At 37.6% G+C, this 18,206-nt stretch overlaps 1 protein-coding gene across 7 annotated transcripts in view; it reads right to left on the reverse strand.

The window, feature by feature from the left end:
* The window catches only part of DENND1B (DENN domain containing 1B), a 259,477-nt gene that overhangs the window by 151,880 nt on the left and 89,391 nt on the right, over window positions 1-18,206 (reverse strand). For all 7 annotated transcript variants that reach the window (XM_033416652.2, XM_049708637.1, XM_033416648.2 and 4 more), the window contains 2 exons: window positions 5,878-5,927; window positions 3,780-3,899 (listed from right to left, as the gene is read on the reverse strand). In XM_033416652.2, the coding sequence (XP_033272543.1) occupies window positions 3,780-3,899; window positions 5,878-5,927 (170 nt within the window). Of the gene's footprint in view, window positions 1-3,779; window positions 3,900-5,877; window positions 5,928-18,206 lie in introns of those variants that run through there.

Here is an 18,206-nt window from a genome sequence, read left to right on the forward strand (position 1 = left end):
TAATATTTTTTTGTCTTCCAAAGATCATTCTTTTGCACTGTGATTCCAAATTTCAAGCGTGTAGAATGAAATGCCTGTTCCCTTCCCATTCTTAATTCTGCTAGTCAACAATGACCAGCTGCTGCCTTTGGAGTATCTCCACGAAAACACACTTGTAGGACCATTTCCTGTCCTGGTTGTCTTACCTGACAAAAGATGATCTGGGTAAATTCCCACACATTTTTAATATGCTCTTTATATAGTCCTGACATCTCAGAATTTTAGTGCAGGAAAAACTGATTAAAATTACTTTTGCTCACTGCAAAAAGTAGATGAATGCTGAAGTGTACAAAGTCAAAGAATTAGAGATCTATCCTTTTATAAGTATATACAATCATATATTAATATATAAATCTGTTATTGACTACTCCTTAAAATATACATTTATATATACATATAACTTGTTCTTTACAAATGTAAGAACACACTATAAATATTACCTTGAAACTTTTCATCATTTCACAATATATCATAAACATTTCTCCAAGTCAGTATCTGTGTGTATAATTTTTCCTAACAGATAAATAATATTCCATTGTACTAGCCATTAATTCATTAACGTATTTATTCAACAAATATCTATTAAGAGTTTACTCTTGTAGGCACTGGGAATACAACGCATCAGTGAACAGCACAGATAGCATTCCGGCAGGGAGGGGGCACAGAGTGGAGCCTGGGGAATGGGCCCTAAAGCACCTAATCAGTTCCTCCTGAGAGACATCTACATCCAGTGGTTTTGCTCTTATAAACCATGTCATAATAAATAACTTTGCTCACACTTTACTACTCACCACTGGGAATATTCCTGAGATTTAAATTTCAAGAACTGGAATTAACTGAGTCAAGGAGAAGGAGACTTTAAAAATCTGATAGATATTTTTAAATCCCCCTTCAAAAAGTCATGTCATTTTACAGTCCTACAAGCAGCACATGAAATATCTATTTCCCCTCATGCTTTTTATTTTTAGTTTTTCATTTCTGCCCATCGTAATGTGCTCGTTTCTTTTACCTTTAGTAAGGCTGAGCATCATTCACAGGTGATGTGTGTGTGTGTGTGTGTGTATACACACACACACACATATATGTATATATACGCTATTCACATTTCCTCTGTGAATATGCCGTTCAGATGCTTTACGTATTTTTCTATTGGGTTGTTTCTCTCTCTTATTATACTCTATGGTGATTAACTCTCTGTCACAGTGGTTGTAAATATAGTCCTACCAGCTTATTATTGGAATATTCAATTTCCTTACTATATTTGTCACCAAACAGAAGTTTTCGTCATTATGTAGTCAAAGGATGCCAACGTTTTTGGCTTCAGGATTCAATGTCAGGATTCAAAGGCTCTCACAGTTACAGTAGTTTTTAAAAATCAACAACAATCTCTTCTAGCACGTTTAGAGTCCCATCCTTCCTTTCAACACGTATGAAGTTCAATCGAAAGTGGTGAAGACTCAGTGTAGTCCGTGGACAAACCAGAACCCAAAACACCATTATTCCTCTCACTACAGCACTCACCGAGATTTGCCAAAATTATTTTCACAGACATACACCGATTACACCTTAAAATAGGTATTTACCTACCCATCACAACTTTCTAAATAAACTGCTGAATTTGATTATATTTTAATTCTCTGTTCTCTAATTTACTGGCTAGTCTCTAAATTGGCTATTCTCAAAGAACACCGTTGCATACTACTTTCCAGGACAGTGACTGAGACATGCCATTAACATCTATGAGATGGCAGTCTTTTAATTTTCTAGGAAAAAATAAGCTGTAGGATAGAATTTTCTCAATTTAAGATTCTCACTCTCCTCCACAGTTTTTCATAAAGCTTTGATACCTACTATTTCTTATCTACTGGAAAGCACCGTCAAATAACAAAAGGAACATTTACTCTTTTTAAAAAGACTAAATAACCAATAATGCTTACTGTGAAAGGTTTTCTTTATTGGCATAGACGATTTTTTTGGTTTTTATTACACTGATATAAGTGAACCATATTTTCTGCGGGTGAGACTGTTCTTAATGTAGAACGACAACATTCAAGTCTCCTTCCACCCAGACGGGTTTGAGAACTACATAAAAGTAACCTGATATGGTAACTGCTCTAGAATCTGCTTCCTACAAATTAATGACAACTGGTTTGGAGATACAGACACGATACTAACCCTTCAATCATTTAACAAATAGCTATAGTTCATATTTTGTGTAAATATTTCGAGGTTAACAATGGCTTTCCTAAATTGAAACAGAAATGGCTAAGAATGTTTATTCTACAAGCCCATTCACAGGGACTATTGTGAAAATTTAAAAACGTGCTAATTATTAATAGGTTCATTGTATTCAAAGTATGTTAAGAGTTCAAAACAAAGATTTAGACTCTTTAATTATGGATATCATAATTAATTTATGTAAAATAGATTCAAATATTACATAAGAATGATGTCTGTAACTTACTCTCAAATGGGTCAGCAAAAACAATACTACAACAGAGAGACATACAGAATTTGTGTGTGCGTGCATGCATGCGTGCACATGCGTGTGTGTGTGTGTGCGCGTGTGTACACTGAGAGAGTGGGGGGAGGTGGGGAGAGAAAGAAGCAGGCTAACAACTGTGAATCTAGGGGATGTGTAGACAAGAGCTCATGGTACTATTCTCGAAACTTTTCTGTAAATTTGACTTTTTAATGAAAAGATATTCTGAGTAGAATTTATAACTTAACCCTCAAAGATTGAGAGGAATGTAGCTAAAAAGCAAATGAACATTAAATTTAATGTTATTTCTTTTACTATAAACATTTCTATAGAATCTAGCTTGACCAATATCCGTATTGTCATCACAGTATAGAGTCCTATTTGTATAGAACACACCTACATTTCTGAGTCATCAGGACATATTAAAGGGAAGCTAACCTTCCGGACCGTCCTCCTCAGCACTAGCAACTCAAACCCAAGGTCCACAGACAGAGAGACGCGCTCTCAACTGTCTGCCGAGTGAGTCCAGGCCAACCAGGTAAGTGATGGAGGCGGACAGGCAGGGCTTGTGAAACAAGCAGACTCCTGACACAAGGAGACACCTGCTGCTCAGCACCAGCTCAGTGTTGCTGGGACAGCAAGACCAGCGCTAGCAAAAGGAACGAAAAACGTGAACTTTATGCAAAATTTCACTAAAATTTATAAGGTTAGAAACACCTTCTAAAATTTTTTAAACACCATGAGGCCAAATAAAACACCTCTAAACACTTCTGCCCAGAATCACCAGCTTGCAACCTTTACCTACAACCAACAATTCACTTTCAAAAATCCAAGTTCTGGGTCAGCAATACAACACATATTAACTTAACTGAATTTTTTGCATCCCACTTAATATGTGAAGCATATATTATCTGACCTCATATCTTAATTTTTCAAAAATAAACCCACAAAAACTAATCTTTAAAAGGGCCAATTCTAACACAATATTGTAAATCTACTATACTTCAATAGATTAAAAAAAAAAGAAGGAGCCAATTCTTTGAAGCAAAATTCTACTCTTACTGGTATATCTTTAAACCAAATTGATGCCATATATAGAGAGTAAATAAAATTATTTTTCAACTTAGTTGGATTTAAATAAAACAATTAAAAGTATATATAAGCATATTTTTAAGCATCCCAAGCATAGCAAAGTACAAAAGAAAGACACCGTTAATCTATCGTGCCTCCAATTTTATTTTTTACTACAAATACTTACCTGAGGATGCATAAGCAGATTTTCCCTCCCGATGTGAGTCGGCAGAATCCAAACCTCTGTTTACTTTCAATGTCTGTCAGTACAAAGGCAAAGTGCTGTCCGACTTGATTCTGAGACACTCTAAAATACAGCAGTATTATAACACTTTAAGCCTTGTGTGAGAATTTTCTTAGAGAAAAGCAAATGCAAGAATAGATGTATGTGTGGCATTGTTTTCACCTTTCCAATCAGTTGGTTCTCAAAGATAGAATGACGTTTTAAAAACTAAAATGAGCGTGAAATGTGCAAACTAAATCATGAAGCAAGTACCAAAATAGGTTGAAACGCCTTATGGACTGAGCAATTCAGCATATTCTAATCCCTTACTAGGGAATCATAAGGTATCTTACCGTAAGTTTTCACATGCTTGAAAGTACTTATCAAATATTTCATAAATTCCGAACGTACTACTAATGGAACCGGGGAGGTGAGAAGCTGGTCATACGACGGTCCGCCCCTCCCCAGCCTCTCCTCCAGGTGACTCTAAGGCTTCTCACACAGCACAGCGTGTTGCTGCACAGCCTACTGGCAGCCACCACCAACTCTGTTTAATTGCTTCTTCTGTTGACATTCTCACCCAATAAAGTACCATACAAATTACTATTGGCAATTTTTTAGCATTCTCTTCTAGAGCTACCTGTATCCTGGTAATAAATTTCCAAGTACAAAATAAGAATACAATTTCTATAAAAAAAAGCTTACTACAAAGAATCTGAGCTAACGTGAACTAAGTATCATCATACGTGTCACACTGCCATGTAAGGTGCAGTATAAATCATTACGCTGAACCTTTACTATTATTTAAAATATACAAATATATTTCCTGTTACTGGCCATAACTTTGCCATTAGACAACAATAACTGAACATCTGCTTCCTTGTCCCAAAATAAAGTTTCCAGGACACCTAAACTTTGGCTTTGAAATAGCCACAGGAATTATGTATGAGGAAACAAGCTACTTACCCCTACTGCACCAATACTACAAATCATTTTCAATTGTCAGGAAATACTGCAGTTCAAATGCTGAATATTTAACAAACACAGTTTTATGGGGACAGGTTTGTTTTTGTTTTTTTAACTTTTACAAACTTCACAAACAACCTCTAGTGTCTCCTGTGCCCTCTAGTGCCCAATGTTCACAATTTACTTCCATAGCTTTTCTTCCTTTATTTCATCTTTGCTATTAATTTGGAAATTGCAACTTTAGCAGGCACAAGTGATTCCCCAGAAAAGAGGTAAAACAAGGGGCATCATTCACCAGCAGTACTTATTACTATCAATTAGCCCATCGTTCGAAAGGCTTTTTTATCTTTAACACTGTAAAATTTTAGATTTTTACTAATCTCTACTTTTAGCAAAATATTTTCCTAAAATAAATTTTCTTTTAATACCACCTCACAGCATACCCTTAAAGAAAACTGATAATAGGGTATGAAAATCACATGAAAAACAATAAATGATCTGTTATTATGCTCAAAGGGCTATATATTCTGTGACATTCCAGTTACACACAGGTAATACTCTATTCATCCAGCATTTGTTCAGTAAAATACAAACATAATGAGATTTTCAAAACTGCTAGGTAAGAGGGTTTCTCTGCAGCCTTCCATAATATTGCACGATTTCTATAAAGCTATTCTTGGGAGACAACCAGCCATGAGTTTTACAATATCACACAGATGGTCTTTTCAATCAGGGTGAAGTGAGATAGAAACCAGGATATATACATCTAATTTTAAAAGACACAATTCTAAGGCTCTGATAAAGGACATATTAATGTTTTTTTCTCCTAGTGCTTACAACGTGTACCTGAAGAACAAAAGGAAGAAATGGAACCTTAAGACTAATCCTAACTGGCCACAGTGGAATAAACAGAAGATATAATGATTTAGAAGGCTTCTCCATTTCAAATATTATTTAATTTTGAACCTCTAGTCTTTTTTGTTAGAGGCAATGGGGGAAAAATACATTTCATTTTATAAAGAAAACACATGTAATAATTTTAAAGTGCTCACTGAGATTAGGCTAAGGTTATTTTAAATGATGACTTATACTGTACCTTTCAACGTCAAAGGGGAAACAGAACTTTGGCACAGTCTGTAGTACTTCCTGCAAATGCAAAAAAAAAAAAAAGCTTTAGAATATTTTTAAAGATGCAGTTAAAACTTTTTTGGAGACATTTTTTAGGAAAAAAAAGTTTGTCTTTTTCTTAAGAAAAATAACAGAGGTTCCTGGACTAAAATAATTGATTATTAAAAAGGAATTAAGTGTGTGCTTTGGCAGATTGCACTGACAATGCCACGGAAGCCCCAGGAGGGAAAGGCCTGGCCTGAAGGGTATTAACACCCCTCACATCCCCGCTGGGACTCCCTTCAACAAGGCCATATGGATTTTACAAGAAGCACCGCACCATATGGGTAAGCTGCGTCTGCTGCTGCTTGTACCACAGAGTAGCCACAGGGACTTCTGACAGATCCTGGCTCAGAAATATAAATGTTGTTTCAATTAAAATGCAGGCAGAGAAAAGGGAATGAAGTTGGCAGCAATGAATTACTGAGAGGTATAACAACTCTACGTGGCCCAGAGTAAAATGGTTCAAAAAAAAGTATTTTCTATAGCTAAAGAAACACATTTATATGTTGAACTCTTGGTAAATTCAACATCAGTAACACTAAGTTTAATCCCAAGTAACACTCTTAAAGAAATGTGTATCTAAAAATAAGCCTTTAATGTAAAACTACATAGCTTCTACTCTGTGCACTTTTATTTAAGAATTTCCTAATATGAAAATCAATGTTTTAATTAAGCATAGAAAATAATCTTACTGACTTGAAACTGCAGTGATTTTATAGTTATTATAAAATAATTTTAAAAGCTTTTAGAAATCATATACATTAACAAGTAAAACAAAATGCAGATAATTGTCAGATATTTGGCAAAAACATAGAAAAAGATCTATTTTGTTAAATATGAAAAACAACTTAAAATTAACTCCTGTCATAGAGTCAGAATTGAAGACACCATCACACAAGTTTAAAGCCAGGCGATTTTACAAGAGAAAGCAGAGATTGATGAAGAGGCTTCATATTAAAAGAGTAAAGAGCAAATATCTTCATGCAGTAGCCACTCCCCAGCAAAAAATGCCCTATCACTACTTCTCTACCAATAAAACTTACATTCAGAGAAATCATCAGTATATGAATATTAAGCCCTATACACAGTCATAGGATTGAGTGTTTTAAGCAGAATTTCTCCCATTCTTTTAAAATGTAAACTGGTATAAAGTATCAAGTAAAAATAAACCATTGTAAAATTCCAATGCCAAAACCTAAGAAAGCTTCATGAGCCTTAAGTCCCTGAAGCTGAAAGAAAAGCATATGTAAAAAAGCTATCTTCTATCTTTAGGGCAGGGTACCCAGGTTTGCTTATGAACATACATTTGTAAGTACGAGCGCAAACCCCGTATTTAGAAAAAGCCAACTGTTTTACTACTGACAATGTTTTATTATCAATAAATGGAACTAAAAGAGCTGCTAAGCGTGAAATAATTCAAATTACTTAAACTGAAAACAGGACATTACAAAAGAGAACAATTCATCTGACCACTGCTAATCCTTATCTTGTGCTGCAAAAGTGAAGCCATTTCCCATATTTACAACACACATGAACGCTATTCAGATACTCCCCCTGCAAAGCTGTTCATATCATTTCTGTAACAATAAAGATAGATATTCAAAATCCACTGTCTGCTTCCAAATATACCCGAATTAATAATATATTTCACATTGATTTTAAGACTCAAATAAAGAAGAATGTTTCCCAGTTAGTTGCTCAATCGTTCACACCCTCCCCCTCCCTCCTTCCAGAAGCAACACACATGCACACACTTTGCAAAACAGCCACGGCTCGCTCCCCAACTGGCAGAAGCATCCCTCAGGGGACAAGTCTTTAAACCTCCGCACTCTTTAAAATTCAACCAGCCAGCAGGTCTATAGACTAGTGTATAAACAGTATAGACAAAAAAATCCTCTCTCAGCTTATGTCAGTGACAAAGCAGCTCAGCAGTTGACTGTTCCTCCCCTGACAGTATAAGCTGGGCTTACACAGATCAATGGCTGCAAGTCCTACCTAGCTCCCAGGGCTCGGTTTTCTTCCTTAATTACAGGTGCTATTCAAACTGAGGTTGAAAAAGAAAAGAGAGAGAGAGAGAGAGAGAGAGAGAGAGAGAGAGAGAGGGAGAGAGAGGGAGAGAGAGGGAGAGGGAGGGAGGGAAGAGAGTTGGAGGGAGGAATAAAATACATGCAAATAGTTTTTTGGATCCTTTTAACAATGATGTTAATTGAAAACTGTACTTTTATATTGATTAGAAGTGCTCATAAACTCTGGTATTTCCACCGCACTGTGTTCTTGATGTGACACATACACACACACATTTCTGGATTGGCATCCGTAGATTATGTGAAAGGTTTAAGACAATACTCTTCAAAAGTTATGTTTCTCTATTCCTACCGGCTTTTGTTTTTATGAAATACCTAACTTCCTCAGGCAAGAAAAATTATCTGGGTTCTCAAAATCCTCTTAATTCTCTAAAAGATTTTTCATAGAAAGAACACATTGACTAACATGTCAAATGTTAAAAACAGAAATAAGAAAAAGAATGATATATTAATAGAATATAAAATTATGAATAGCAAAATACAAGAGGCAATAACACATATATCTGCATATGCCCTAAAAACAAGTCTACTACTATATAAATAAACTGACTGGGAAATATATAAATGACTGAAAACAAGGATTAATGCAAATTTATACACTGTGGTTTTTTGGTACTATATCCTGTATCTGTACTAATAAGCATTATGATCAAACTGATCGTGTAAGAGAGAAGAAACTGCTCATGTTAAGAGTGGTATATTGACTATCCATGAGGTTACCTTTGAGCATTATAAATTGATCAAATAAAAGAGGAAAGGAGCATTTAAGAATCTACTTTAAAAAAAAAAAGCTGAAATATGTAAAGTTTACCTCCTGATTAGAGTTCAGTAACTACAAAGGTCTTAGAATTTCTCTGAAAAAAATCTAAGAGGCAAGGAGATGCACCATCGTTGGGATCAGTACTTGTTTTCCTTGTCCTCAATGGCTCCTTCCCCTGCCCTCCACTGAAATGCTGAGGTTCCAACCAGTCCTCTCCGCCACACTCAGTAAATTATACCTGCCTAGGCAATCTCACCTACACCCACGGATTCAACTACAACTACCAAATTTCTTAGTCCTATAGTTCAGATACTTCTGTGAACTCCAGGATTATACTTCTAACTACTTTCTAGTATCAATCTCTGAACATTCCCCAGACACCTCCAATGCAGAATGAACAAAACTGAAGTCACTCTTTCAGTTTTATAGTCCTTATCACCCAGAACGGCAGCACTGCCCACCCCGTTACCCAAACAAGCACATGGTAGTTGCCTAGACCTCTCCCTTTCCCTGACCCCCATATGCAATCAATCATTCCTCAAATTCTGTTTGTTCAACTTCATAACCGTCTTTCTCCAGGGGTTCTCAATGGGAGGGCAGAAAGAATTAGACGGAAGATAAGACGGTATAAGATAATCACTTGGGAGGGTTTTTCACAACACACTCGATTGCCTACAGTAAGGGTCTTGAGTGTTTAACTTGGTTTGACTGGCACCTATAACTAAGGAATAAGATAAGGGCGCCTACTGTACACAAGCAGTAGTTACCCTCTCACTGCCAAAGTGACACGGTGGACTTTTTCGGGGACTGATTCAGCACCCTCCTCAAGGACTCAGGAGTCCTCCATCCTTCTGCTCTGCTGTCCGGAGTTTGTGGCTTTGTCCTCAGGCACATCTACTCGTGGTCACAAAACGAGCTGCCAGAGTTCAGCTGACCACATGAAGATACCGCTGTATCCAGCGAAAGCTTCCTGGGAGGCTCTTTCTATCAGCGGGGAAACCTTTCCCAGCAGGCCCACCGGCTGACTTTCCCGTGGCAGCTGATCAGCCAGAAGGTGGCGGCCACTGCTAGACTAACCACGGGCAGGGCAAAGGTTACCCATGCTTAGCTTAGCCTTAGACTACTTAGAGAAGTCAGAATTCAAACCCATCCATTTTCCACTGGCCACAACACCTGTAATTAATTACAAAGAAGCTTGAGTGAAGCATCATCTTTTCTTTCTTAAGACTCCTCACAGCAATTTTAATTATATAAGAATTACAGTTCTACCAAAGTTCTCAGGAAAAATATACACGATATTACATAAGGACAGTTTTCAAATATGCATAAATTTATTCATCTGAATAACACTTTCAGAATCCTTTTGTAAAAAGGGGGCTTTACTTATCAATTTTAATCTAATTTTTCACAATGGCCACTGATTCCTAAAAAGATAGTTACTTAATTTTGAATATTATCTCCCCAAACAAATGAGAATTCATTAATACCATGTATTCACTCAATCTATTTGTGCTTTACATGGGGGAAAAATAAACTTTTTTTTTCTCAAAAGAAATATTCACTGAGCTACCTAGTGACAAGCAGGTTGCACAGCGCACAACGGGGATTCCCAAACTGCACCCAAGCTGCTCAAGGCACCACGGCACACCCACAGGGGTACTGCGAGATGCTCTAAGTTTCCAAGGAAACACAGCTACACTAACAGGGTTTTTAGATTGGGATGCATTTTATTAAAAGGCAGAACTACAATTATACTGTAAATTACACATACAGCCTCTTTAAACATCGTCTTACTTTCTAAAGTTTTTTAAGCTTGGAGACTCTATTTTAAACTTAGAGCCAAGGAATAACTATCAGAATAATTGAGACCACTGCAGGATTTTTCTCTTGGTTTTACTTTTATGTACTATTTCAATTAGAAGTAAATTTCTCTTTCACCCTTCTTCCTTAATTTAAGGAAAACACCAAGTCTGTGAATTCTGACACTAACAGTGTTTAGATTGTTAACTCTGATCAAGTTATTTTTCACTATCAAAAATTAAGAATGGGGCTTCCCTGGTGGCACAGTGGTTGAGAGTCCGCCTGCCGATGCAGGGGACACGGGTTCGTGCCCCAGTCCAGGAAGATCCCACATGCTGCGGAGCGGCTGGGCCCATGAGCCATGGCCGCTGAGCCTGCGCGTCCGGAGCCTGTGCTCCGCAACGGGAGAGGCCACAACAGTGAGAGGCCCACATACCACAAACAAAAAAAATTATGAATGAATTTTTATTGTTGAAAGATTTAAATAACTGCCACGAAGCAAATACATTCGACTGTAAAAAGAACTGTATTGTAGAAATACGCATTTTGAGATTTTGGTTCTATGTGTATCAGTCAGGTGATGAGAGCTCTGTACTCAATATTAGCTTAAGCTAATGCCAATGAAAAAGCCTAGATTCAAAGCAGTACAGCATGATGTTACCAAAAATACGTATACTGTACTTAACGATTAGATAGGTGGTTTACTTGGCAAATAAAAGGAATAATACATTTCCCTCATTAATTTAAGATAAAGAGAATAATTCAAAAGGCATGAAAGTATATATATATATATATATATAAGCAAATGGGCTTCCAAAGGTTTTTTGTCAAAAATTCTATTCCAACCACCTTCAAATTTTTATGCCTACGTTAACACTAACTTTTAAACAGTGATTTGAATAACAATTATCCAACTCTAAGAAAAAGCCACCTAGGAAGACTCCCTTTCTTTTTCCCTAATAACCATGTAACCTCCCATTCCTTTCAGACTAATATACTTATTCTTTGCATCACTCACTCCTATTTTAACTAGTAACATTTTCTAGATCAAAGGAAACACCTATATAATAAAATAGAGCATTGCCTATAATATTTATTTGCATTATAGACACTAAGCTACTTAAAAATGAATATCAAACTGCCATTAAATCAAGATAAGTAGAATTAAGATAAGTAGAAAAAAGCCTCAATTTTTAGAGAGAAACGAGTTTGACGCCAGTCAACTGATCCGCTACCATGACCCCAACCCACAGCTAGATGCTGTGGAGAGTAAAGGAAACGTGATTACTAATTTTCAGAGCTACGATGAGATCCCAGAAATAGGCACAGGCACCAGTGTGCAGGCACACACCCACGAGGCAGCAAAGCCCAGTGGTCAGTGCACGGTGCTCTGGAGCCAGGAGGTGACACTCAGACCTGGCTGTGCCAGCCCCCGGCTAAGCGCCCCCGTCACCATCTCTAGAAAATGTGCCAAAATTATCATCTATCTCATAGGATTAAGTGAGGATTTACTTGGGATTTGTATGAGGATTAAGTTGAAAATCCATGTAAAATGATTAGACAGTGTCAGGTACATAAACCCCACTGACAACTGTTAACTCTTTTATTAATTAGTTAACTTATTTTAAGAACTCAAGTGTCATATGAATTCAAATGAAGAAGATACTTATTCAACACATATTTACTAAATAACTACAACATTTAAGGTCCTGTGTCCAATGACCTATGCCAAAACATTAACATACTGAGATACAAAATACAAAGTATTATACTGAATAATTTATCTGCCTCCTTGGAAAATGGTTAACACATTTAATTAATATAGGTGCCTATGGATATAGATATAGATTTGAATATATTCAACGATTTCTGTTTAATCAAACACAATAGAGGCAAACTCGGTTAATGCTGCAAAATCATACACTGTGCATATCTGATGTTTTCAGTATGTACAGGAGCTTACTTTGGGCTACCACCCTGGCTACTTCTTTGAATTAAAAATATCTTCAAAGAGTCATGCCAACAGACATTTTTCATTTAAGGGAGGGTTTACTAATAAAATTCTTTTTTCATGTACTTATTTATCAATGCACTTAATAAGGATTAATTACCAACTCTGCACAAGGCACTGTCCAGTGTGAGGAACGGAGAGACTTCCTGCCCCCTTCACCTCAAAGGGGGCTTCCCTGCAACTGTCCTGGCGAAGACACTGACAGAGATGCCCTTAGAAAACACATCCTCTTTGTACACTGCCCTTGATTACTGAATTATGTTTTCCATTTTGTTTAATTTTGAGTCATTCTTTGTTAACCTTTAGCTGGATTTTACATTTTCTCCAGTCTGGATTTTATATTTTCCCCAGTCCTGTGGACTGCCAGACCCTTGATTCATATTATTTCTCATATTCTTCAGACCTAGACCATGTGCAATCTTTCTGTCACTGTATTCATGTAAATACTCTCCATTCATTGGGTAAATCACAGATTAAAGAATGTATTTTGCTGTTATGGATGACAAACGAGGTATGATATGTCCCAGAGAAGTAAACTACAATTACCCTTTTTCTTTTTTTTTTGATCCTGCCTTGAACCCAGTTCAGAACTATGCCTGCACTGCTTGATTTTCCCTAGATAGTGAATCCTGCGATAAACCAGATGGGAATCTTGTTTGTCTGATGCTTTAAGAAACAACAGAAACTTTAGTTTTAGAGCATAAATCAGGGCCCCTACACTTTAGATGACTATTGTATTCTGGGAGCAACAGTACACATACTAATTATTTCTCTATACCTTGAAGGTCCCTGGAGTCTATAAGGTCACCTAGTAGAAATGAGAATCACGGTGTCTTTTTAAAGTTTGGAAAAATCATAACTGACTATTTACCCATTTGGAGGCTTTGTCTGGAAGAACTAAATTATAATTACACAATTATAAAATACAGACTGTTCTATGAAGATTATTTACTTAGGTATAAAGTCTAATCAGTACTAACTCATATTTACAAACTCAACATGAACTTATTTATATGAATAATTAATATGCTTATGTACATTTATGTATATTCAGTTAGCAAATATTTAACGTGCGAATAGTAATCAAAGACAATCACAATGTAATGTAATAAAAGCGTGGGTGGTAAAAGTGAAAAACACCAGGGAGTCTAGAAATCAGACATGTACACCAAATTCAGCAGGGGTGCTTCTGGAGGAGTGTGGTGGAAGTCCCAAGGGAAGAAATCTCATCTATTGCTAAACAGAGAAATACAGAGAGAACAAGAAGTTGGCCCGACTATTGTACAACGGGAGGGAGGTAGAGAGGAGTTAAGGGTGGTTTTCCCATCACAGGAAAGAATATTACAGAAAGGTCCAGAAAGGTCTGGAGACAAGAAAGAACATGTACAAAGTCTGGGGGGATGATAAGAGAATGTGCCTTGAGAAATAAGCAGGGGACTGATTCTATCAAAAGGGCTTTAGGCCAATTAAGAAGTTCTGACTTGATGCAAAGAGTAGGGAAACCACCCCTCCTGGTTTGCCCAGAACCCTTTACATGCATCTTCTCAGTGCAGTTATCAGCAGCAACCCCTTTTACTCTCATGTGTCCAAGTTACAATTTATCATAACGGAAATCAGAACAGTGGTACCCTGGGGCTGTGGGAGTGGGTTAGCAGGCACAGGAAGTAACCAGGAAGCAGCAAGAGGGAACTTTCTGGAGTGACAGAGATAGTCTGCATCTTTAAAGGAATGTGGGTTACACAGGCGTAAGCATCTGTCAAAACTCATTTCACTGTACACTTGAGATCTGCATTGCACCATATACAAATTATCAGTGAAAAAGTAATAAATAAGTATCTCAGTTTGGACAATAAATCATGGTCACCCAACCTAAGAGAAACAGGGGAGCTTTGAAAGGTTTAAAGCAAGGGAGGGACATGACTGGACTTGAATTTTAGAAAGATCACTCTGACTACAGCTTGTAGAATGGGTTTTAAAAGGACAAGACTGAAGGCTGGAAAATCAGATAGAAAGGCTTTTGCAATCGTCGAGGTGAGGAGTGGTGACCTGAAGTGAGACAGTGCAGCAGGAATGCAGAGAAGGTACAAAACTGAGATATAAACAAGAGTAAAAATGGAGACGCCCAGGAGGTAGCTGGATAAAACGTCTGGTGCTCCAGAGAGAGAATCTGGCCTAGACAGAGACAAAGAAAGGGAATGGCACCGATTAAAAGATACGGAAGTGATAAGAGATAGGACTCTTTTACTGTCTGCTGTTATGGACAGTTACTATTATTCTTCATATTTTTATAGTCGCCTCAACAAGCAGCTTTATTATAATGTTCCCAAATTATGAAATCACTGTATTTTCTCATAATCCTGTCTTTATTTTTCTAGTGATTTGTATCAAGATATACGTTATAGAGTACTCAACCACTTCTGGTATTATAATCACAGTATGTCATCAGTCAGTAACCAGAGATCAATGAAGTCAGTAGTGACCCAGAAAGTCCTAGTTGTTCTAACTGACATGATCAATCAGAACAAACGAATCTCCAAAATCTTTGACGGCTTATTCAACTCTGGAGTTCTCCTAATGCCTAACCAGTGCCTGGGACATCACTCATGCTCTCAAAAAAAAAAAAAAAAAAAAAAAAAAAAACTGTTGACTTCATATGAAATGACACTGTTTTAGCACCAGCAGAATCAACCCACCTCAGTAGACAGTTCAAGGAAATGTGATTTAAGAGTCTGCATGCTTTCTTTCTGATTATCTTCCCAAATAAAGATATGATAAAATAATTGCTTACTCTGTGCCAGGTTCTGACCTAAGCACTTACATGTTTATCTCATTTAACCCTTACAACAACCCATGTTTTATTCCCTTTTCTATGTGGAGGGGAAAAAAGAGGTGAAAGAGACTACGTAACTTGCCCAAAGTCACACAGCTAACAAATGTTAGAGTTGGGATTTGAACTCACAGGCTGAAGCTTCTAACCATTATTCCCCATGCCATGCCTTTTTTTCACTTTGTTTTCATGTAGGGTTCAATATATAATCAGCAGATGCCTGAATCTGATGCCTGCTTGGTCTCTATATGGTAGATATTGTCCATACATATCAAGAATTAAGGGTATACAATTAATACCTCCGAACCAAAGTTCAGCTTGGCGTATGGAAAAATAAAGGGGGCCGAGATGTGAGGAAATCGTGGGAGAAGAGATGGGATAATATGTCATCACAAATGTGAGTCTTACCTGCTCTGGGTTGTTCTATGCCCTTGAAATTAAGTCCTGAGGCAAAAAAGCAATGCTACTTATGTCTACGCTTATTTATCACCACTGAAAATATTAGATTTACAGTATAAACATACATCTGATTTCTTTCAAGTAAGACTTATAAGGACTTAAGTAGATTCTTTCTCACAGAGGAACAAAAGACCAAGGAATTAAATTTGAAGCCTATTATTATTATTATTATATATATATATCTTTTGTGGTACACGGGCCTCTCACTGTTGCGGCCTCTCCTGTTGCGGAGCACAGGCTCCGGACGCGCAGGCTCAGCGGCCATGGCTCACGGGCCCAGCCGCTCCGCGGCATGTGGGATCCTCCCGGACCGGGGCATGAACCCGTGTCCCCTGCATCGGCAGAAGGACTCTCAACCACTGCGCCACCAGGGAAGCCCTGAAGCCTATTATTTAAAAACTGAAACAAAATCATCTGTCACTTATCAGAACAAGGATCATACCAGAACAAGTAAATAATGCTCAAGTAACACAGGCAGGATGAGGTTAAACAATGTTAATAGCAACAGAGGGGCTGAGGGTGGAGAGAGCATGCACTGATAATTATCTTAGGCTCAAGAGTAGGAACCTGCAGATCAGGCCAAAGCTGCCTCTACGTGGCGGCAGGTGAGGACACGGAAAACTGCAGCTCAGATGGTAAACACCCCGGGCCACTGATGCCATTAGCCGTTCTATTCATGAAGTCTGCGAGACATTTTTATCCCCTTCAATTTAAAGCAGGAACTAAAGTACTTAGTAATTAATATAAAACCTTATTCAAATATAGCTAGCAAGCAGGACTAAAAATCAAGAATCTAGGAACTCTGTTTCTTTTTTTGTATTTTTAAGTCATCTTAATTTATACAAGATTTTTCCTTTATAAAAAATGTACATGCCCATAATTTTTAATATGTCAAATTACAATTAAATTTGAAGTCACAAGTGGTCTTTTTGTTTTTTGCATGATTTGCTTCTTGAGATTCTAAATAGAAATATTGTGAGCTATTATTTTGCAAACTTATTCTGCTCCACCCATTATAGAACATCTACCTCTTGGAATAAAAATTTAGTTCACACTCCCTGCTGATGTAATCTTTGGCCTCTTGCTGAGGTTTTTAAGAAAAGGTGCCAATCTTGGTCTTAGTTCTTGTAATGCAGAACTCTTTCTATGAGAAATTCAACTGTGAACACTGGTTCTTTTCACACAGAGAAAGCCACCAAACAAGCCTCACCAAATAGCAATGAGTTTTGATCATTCCTAGTCTAGTCCACTTCAGCATAAATGACCTTAAAGAGAACACACAATGTGCTGAGTCTCTTGTCTTTACAATAAAGAGTCTCTTCATTTTACTCAATAAACCAGAAACTACACACACACACACACACACACACACACACACACACACACAGAGCGAGAGTCATTTGATAAATTTTCTCAGTTAAGGATTGGTAGTTCTCTTGAATAAATGATCTAATGCCTTCTATTTATTCTTTACAATATATTACTGTATTGGAATATATGGAATATAAGGAGTATATATAAAAACCAGGAGTGACTTACTTGTAAAAGCACACTAAGGTAAATTCTATAAAGTAGAGGCAACCTTTGGTCAGCTAAAAAGTAGACTAAAATAGTTCTTCCTCTCACTGAAGATTTTCCTGCAAGAACGATGTAAGTCTATCACTGCTTGCTGGTGAGTCTTCTCAGCTTAGAGTCATCAGTGATCGCTAGTTTTTACGTTTAATAGCCGTTTTTCCAGTCTTTATCATGTTTGACTTCTGCAATGTGTAACACTTTATTCATTTAACACATGTTTATTCCACGCCTACCAGGGATGAGACATGTGGGATCAAAGGCTGACAGTGACCTGCCCCTTGACCGAGGAAGGCAAGGCTTCCGCTCCCGAGCACCCTCCCCAGACGTCTGTGCCCACTTCATCCAGCTCTCCTCCTTGCCCCCCAGGCTATTTCATGGAGCCTTCTCCATTGGTGTTCCCAGGGTTCCGTCTGCAGCCCTCACCTCTCCGTGGGAAATCCAGTCTCACTGCTACACAGCACGGGTAAAGCCTGGATTCTCCAGCCAGAAGGTGAGGGTCAGAACCCAGTTCAGCTACTCAACAGCTGTGTGAAGCCACATCATACTCCTCTCCTGAACCCCAGCCGGCGGCGTCCAGCCAGAGGCGTCCTACTACTTAGAAGACATCCCTACCAGCTTACCTGGCACGTCCAAAACTGGAAACATCCTCCCTCAAAACCTCCTCCCAAAGGCCTTATTTCTATGCTTTTAAGCTAACTCTTTGCCAATCTAACTTTTCCCAAACTTCAGAATCAAGGCA

The sequence above is a fragment of the Orcinus orca genome, chromosome 1 (assembly GCF_937001465.1).
Source record: "Orcinus orca chromosome 1, mOrcOrc1.1, whole genome shotgun sequence".
Taxonomy (NCBI): Eukaryota; Metazoa; Chordata; class Mammalia; order Artiodactyla; family Delphinidae; genus Orcinus; species Orcinus orca.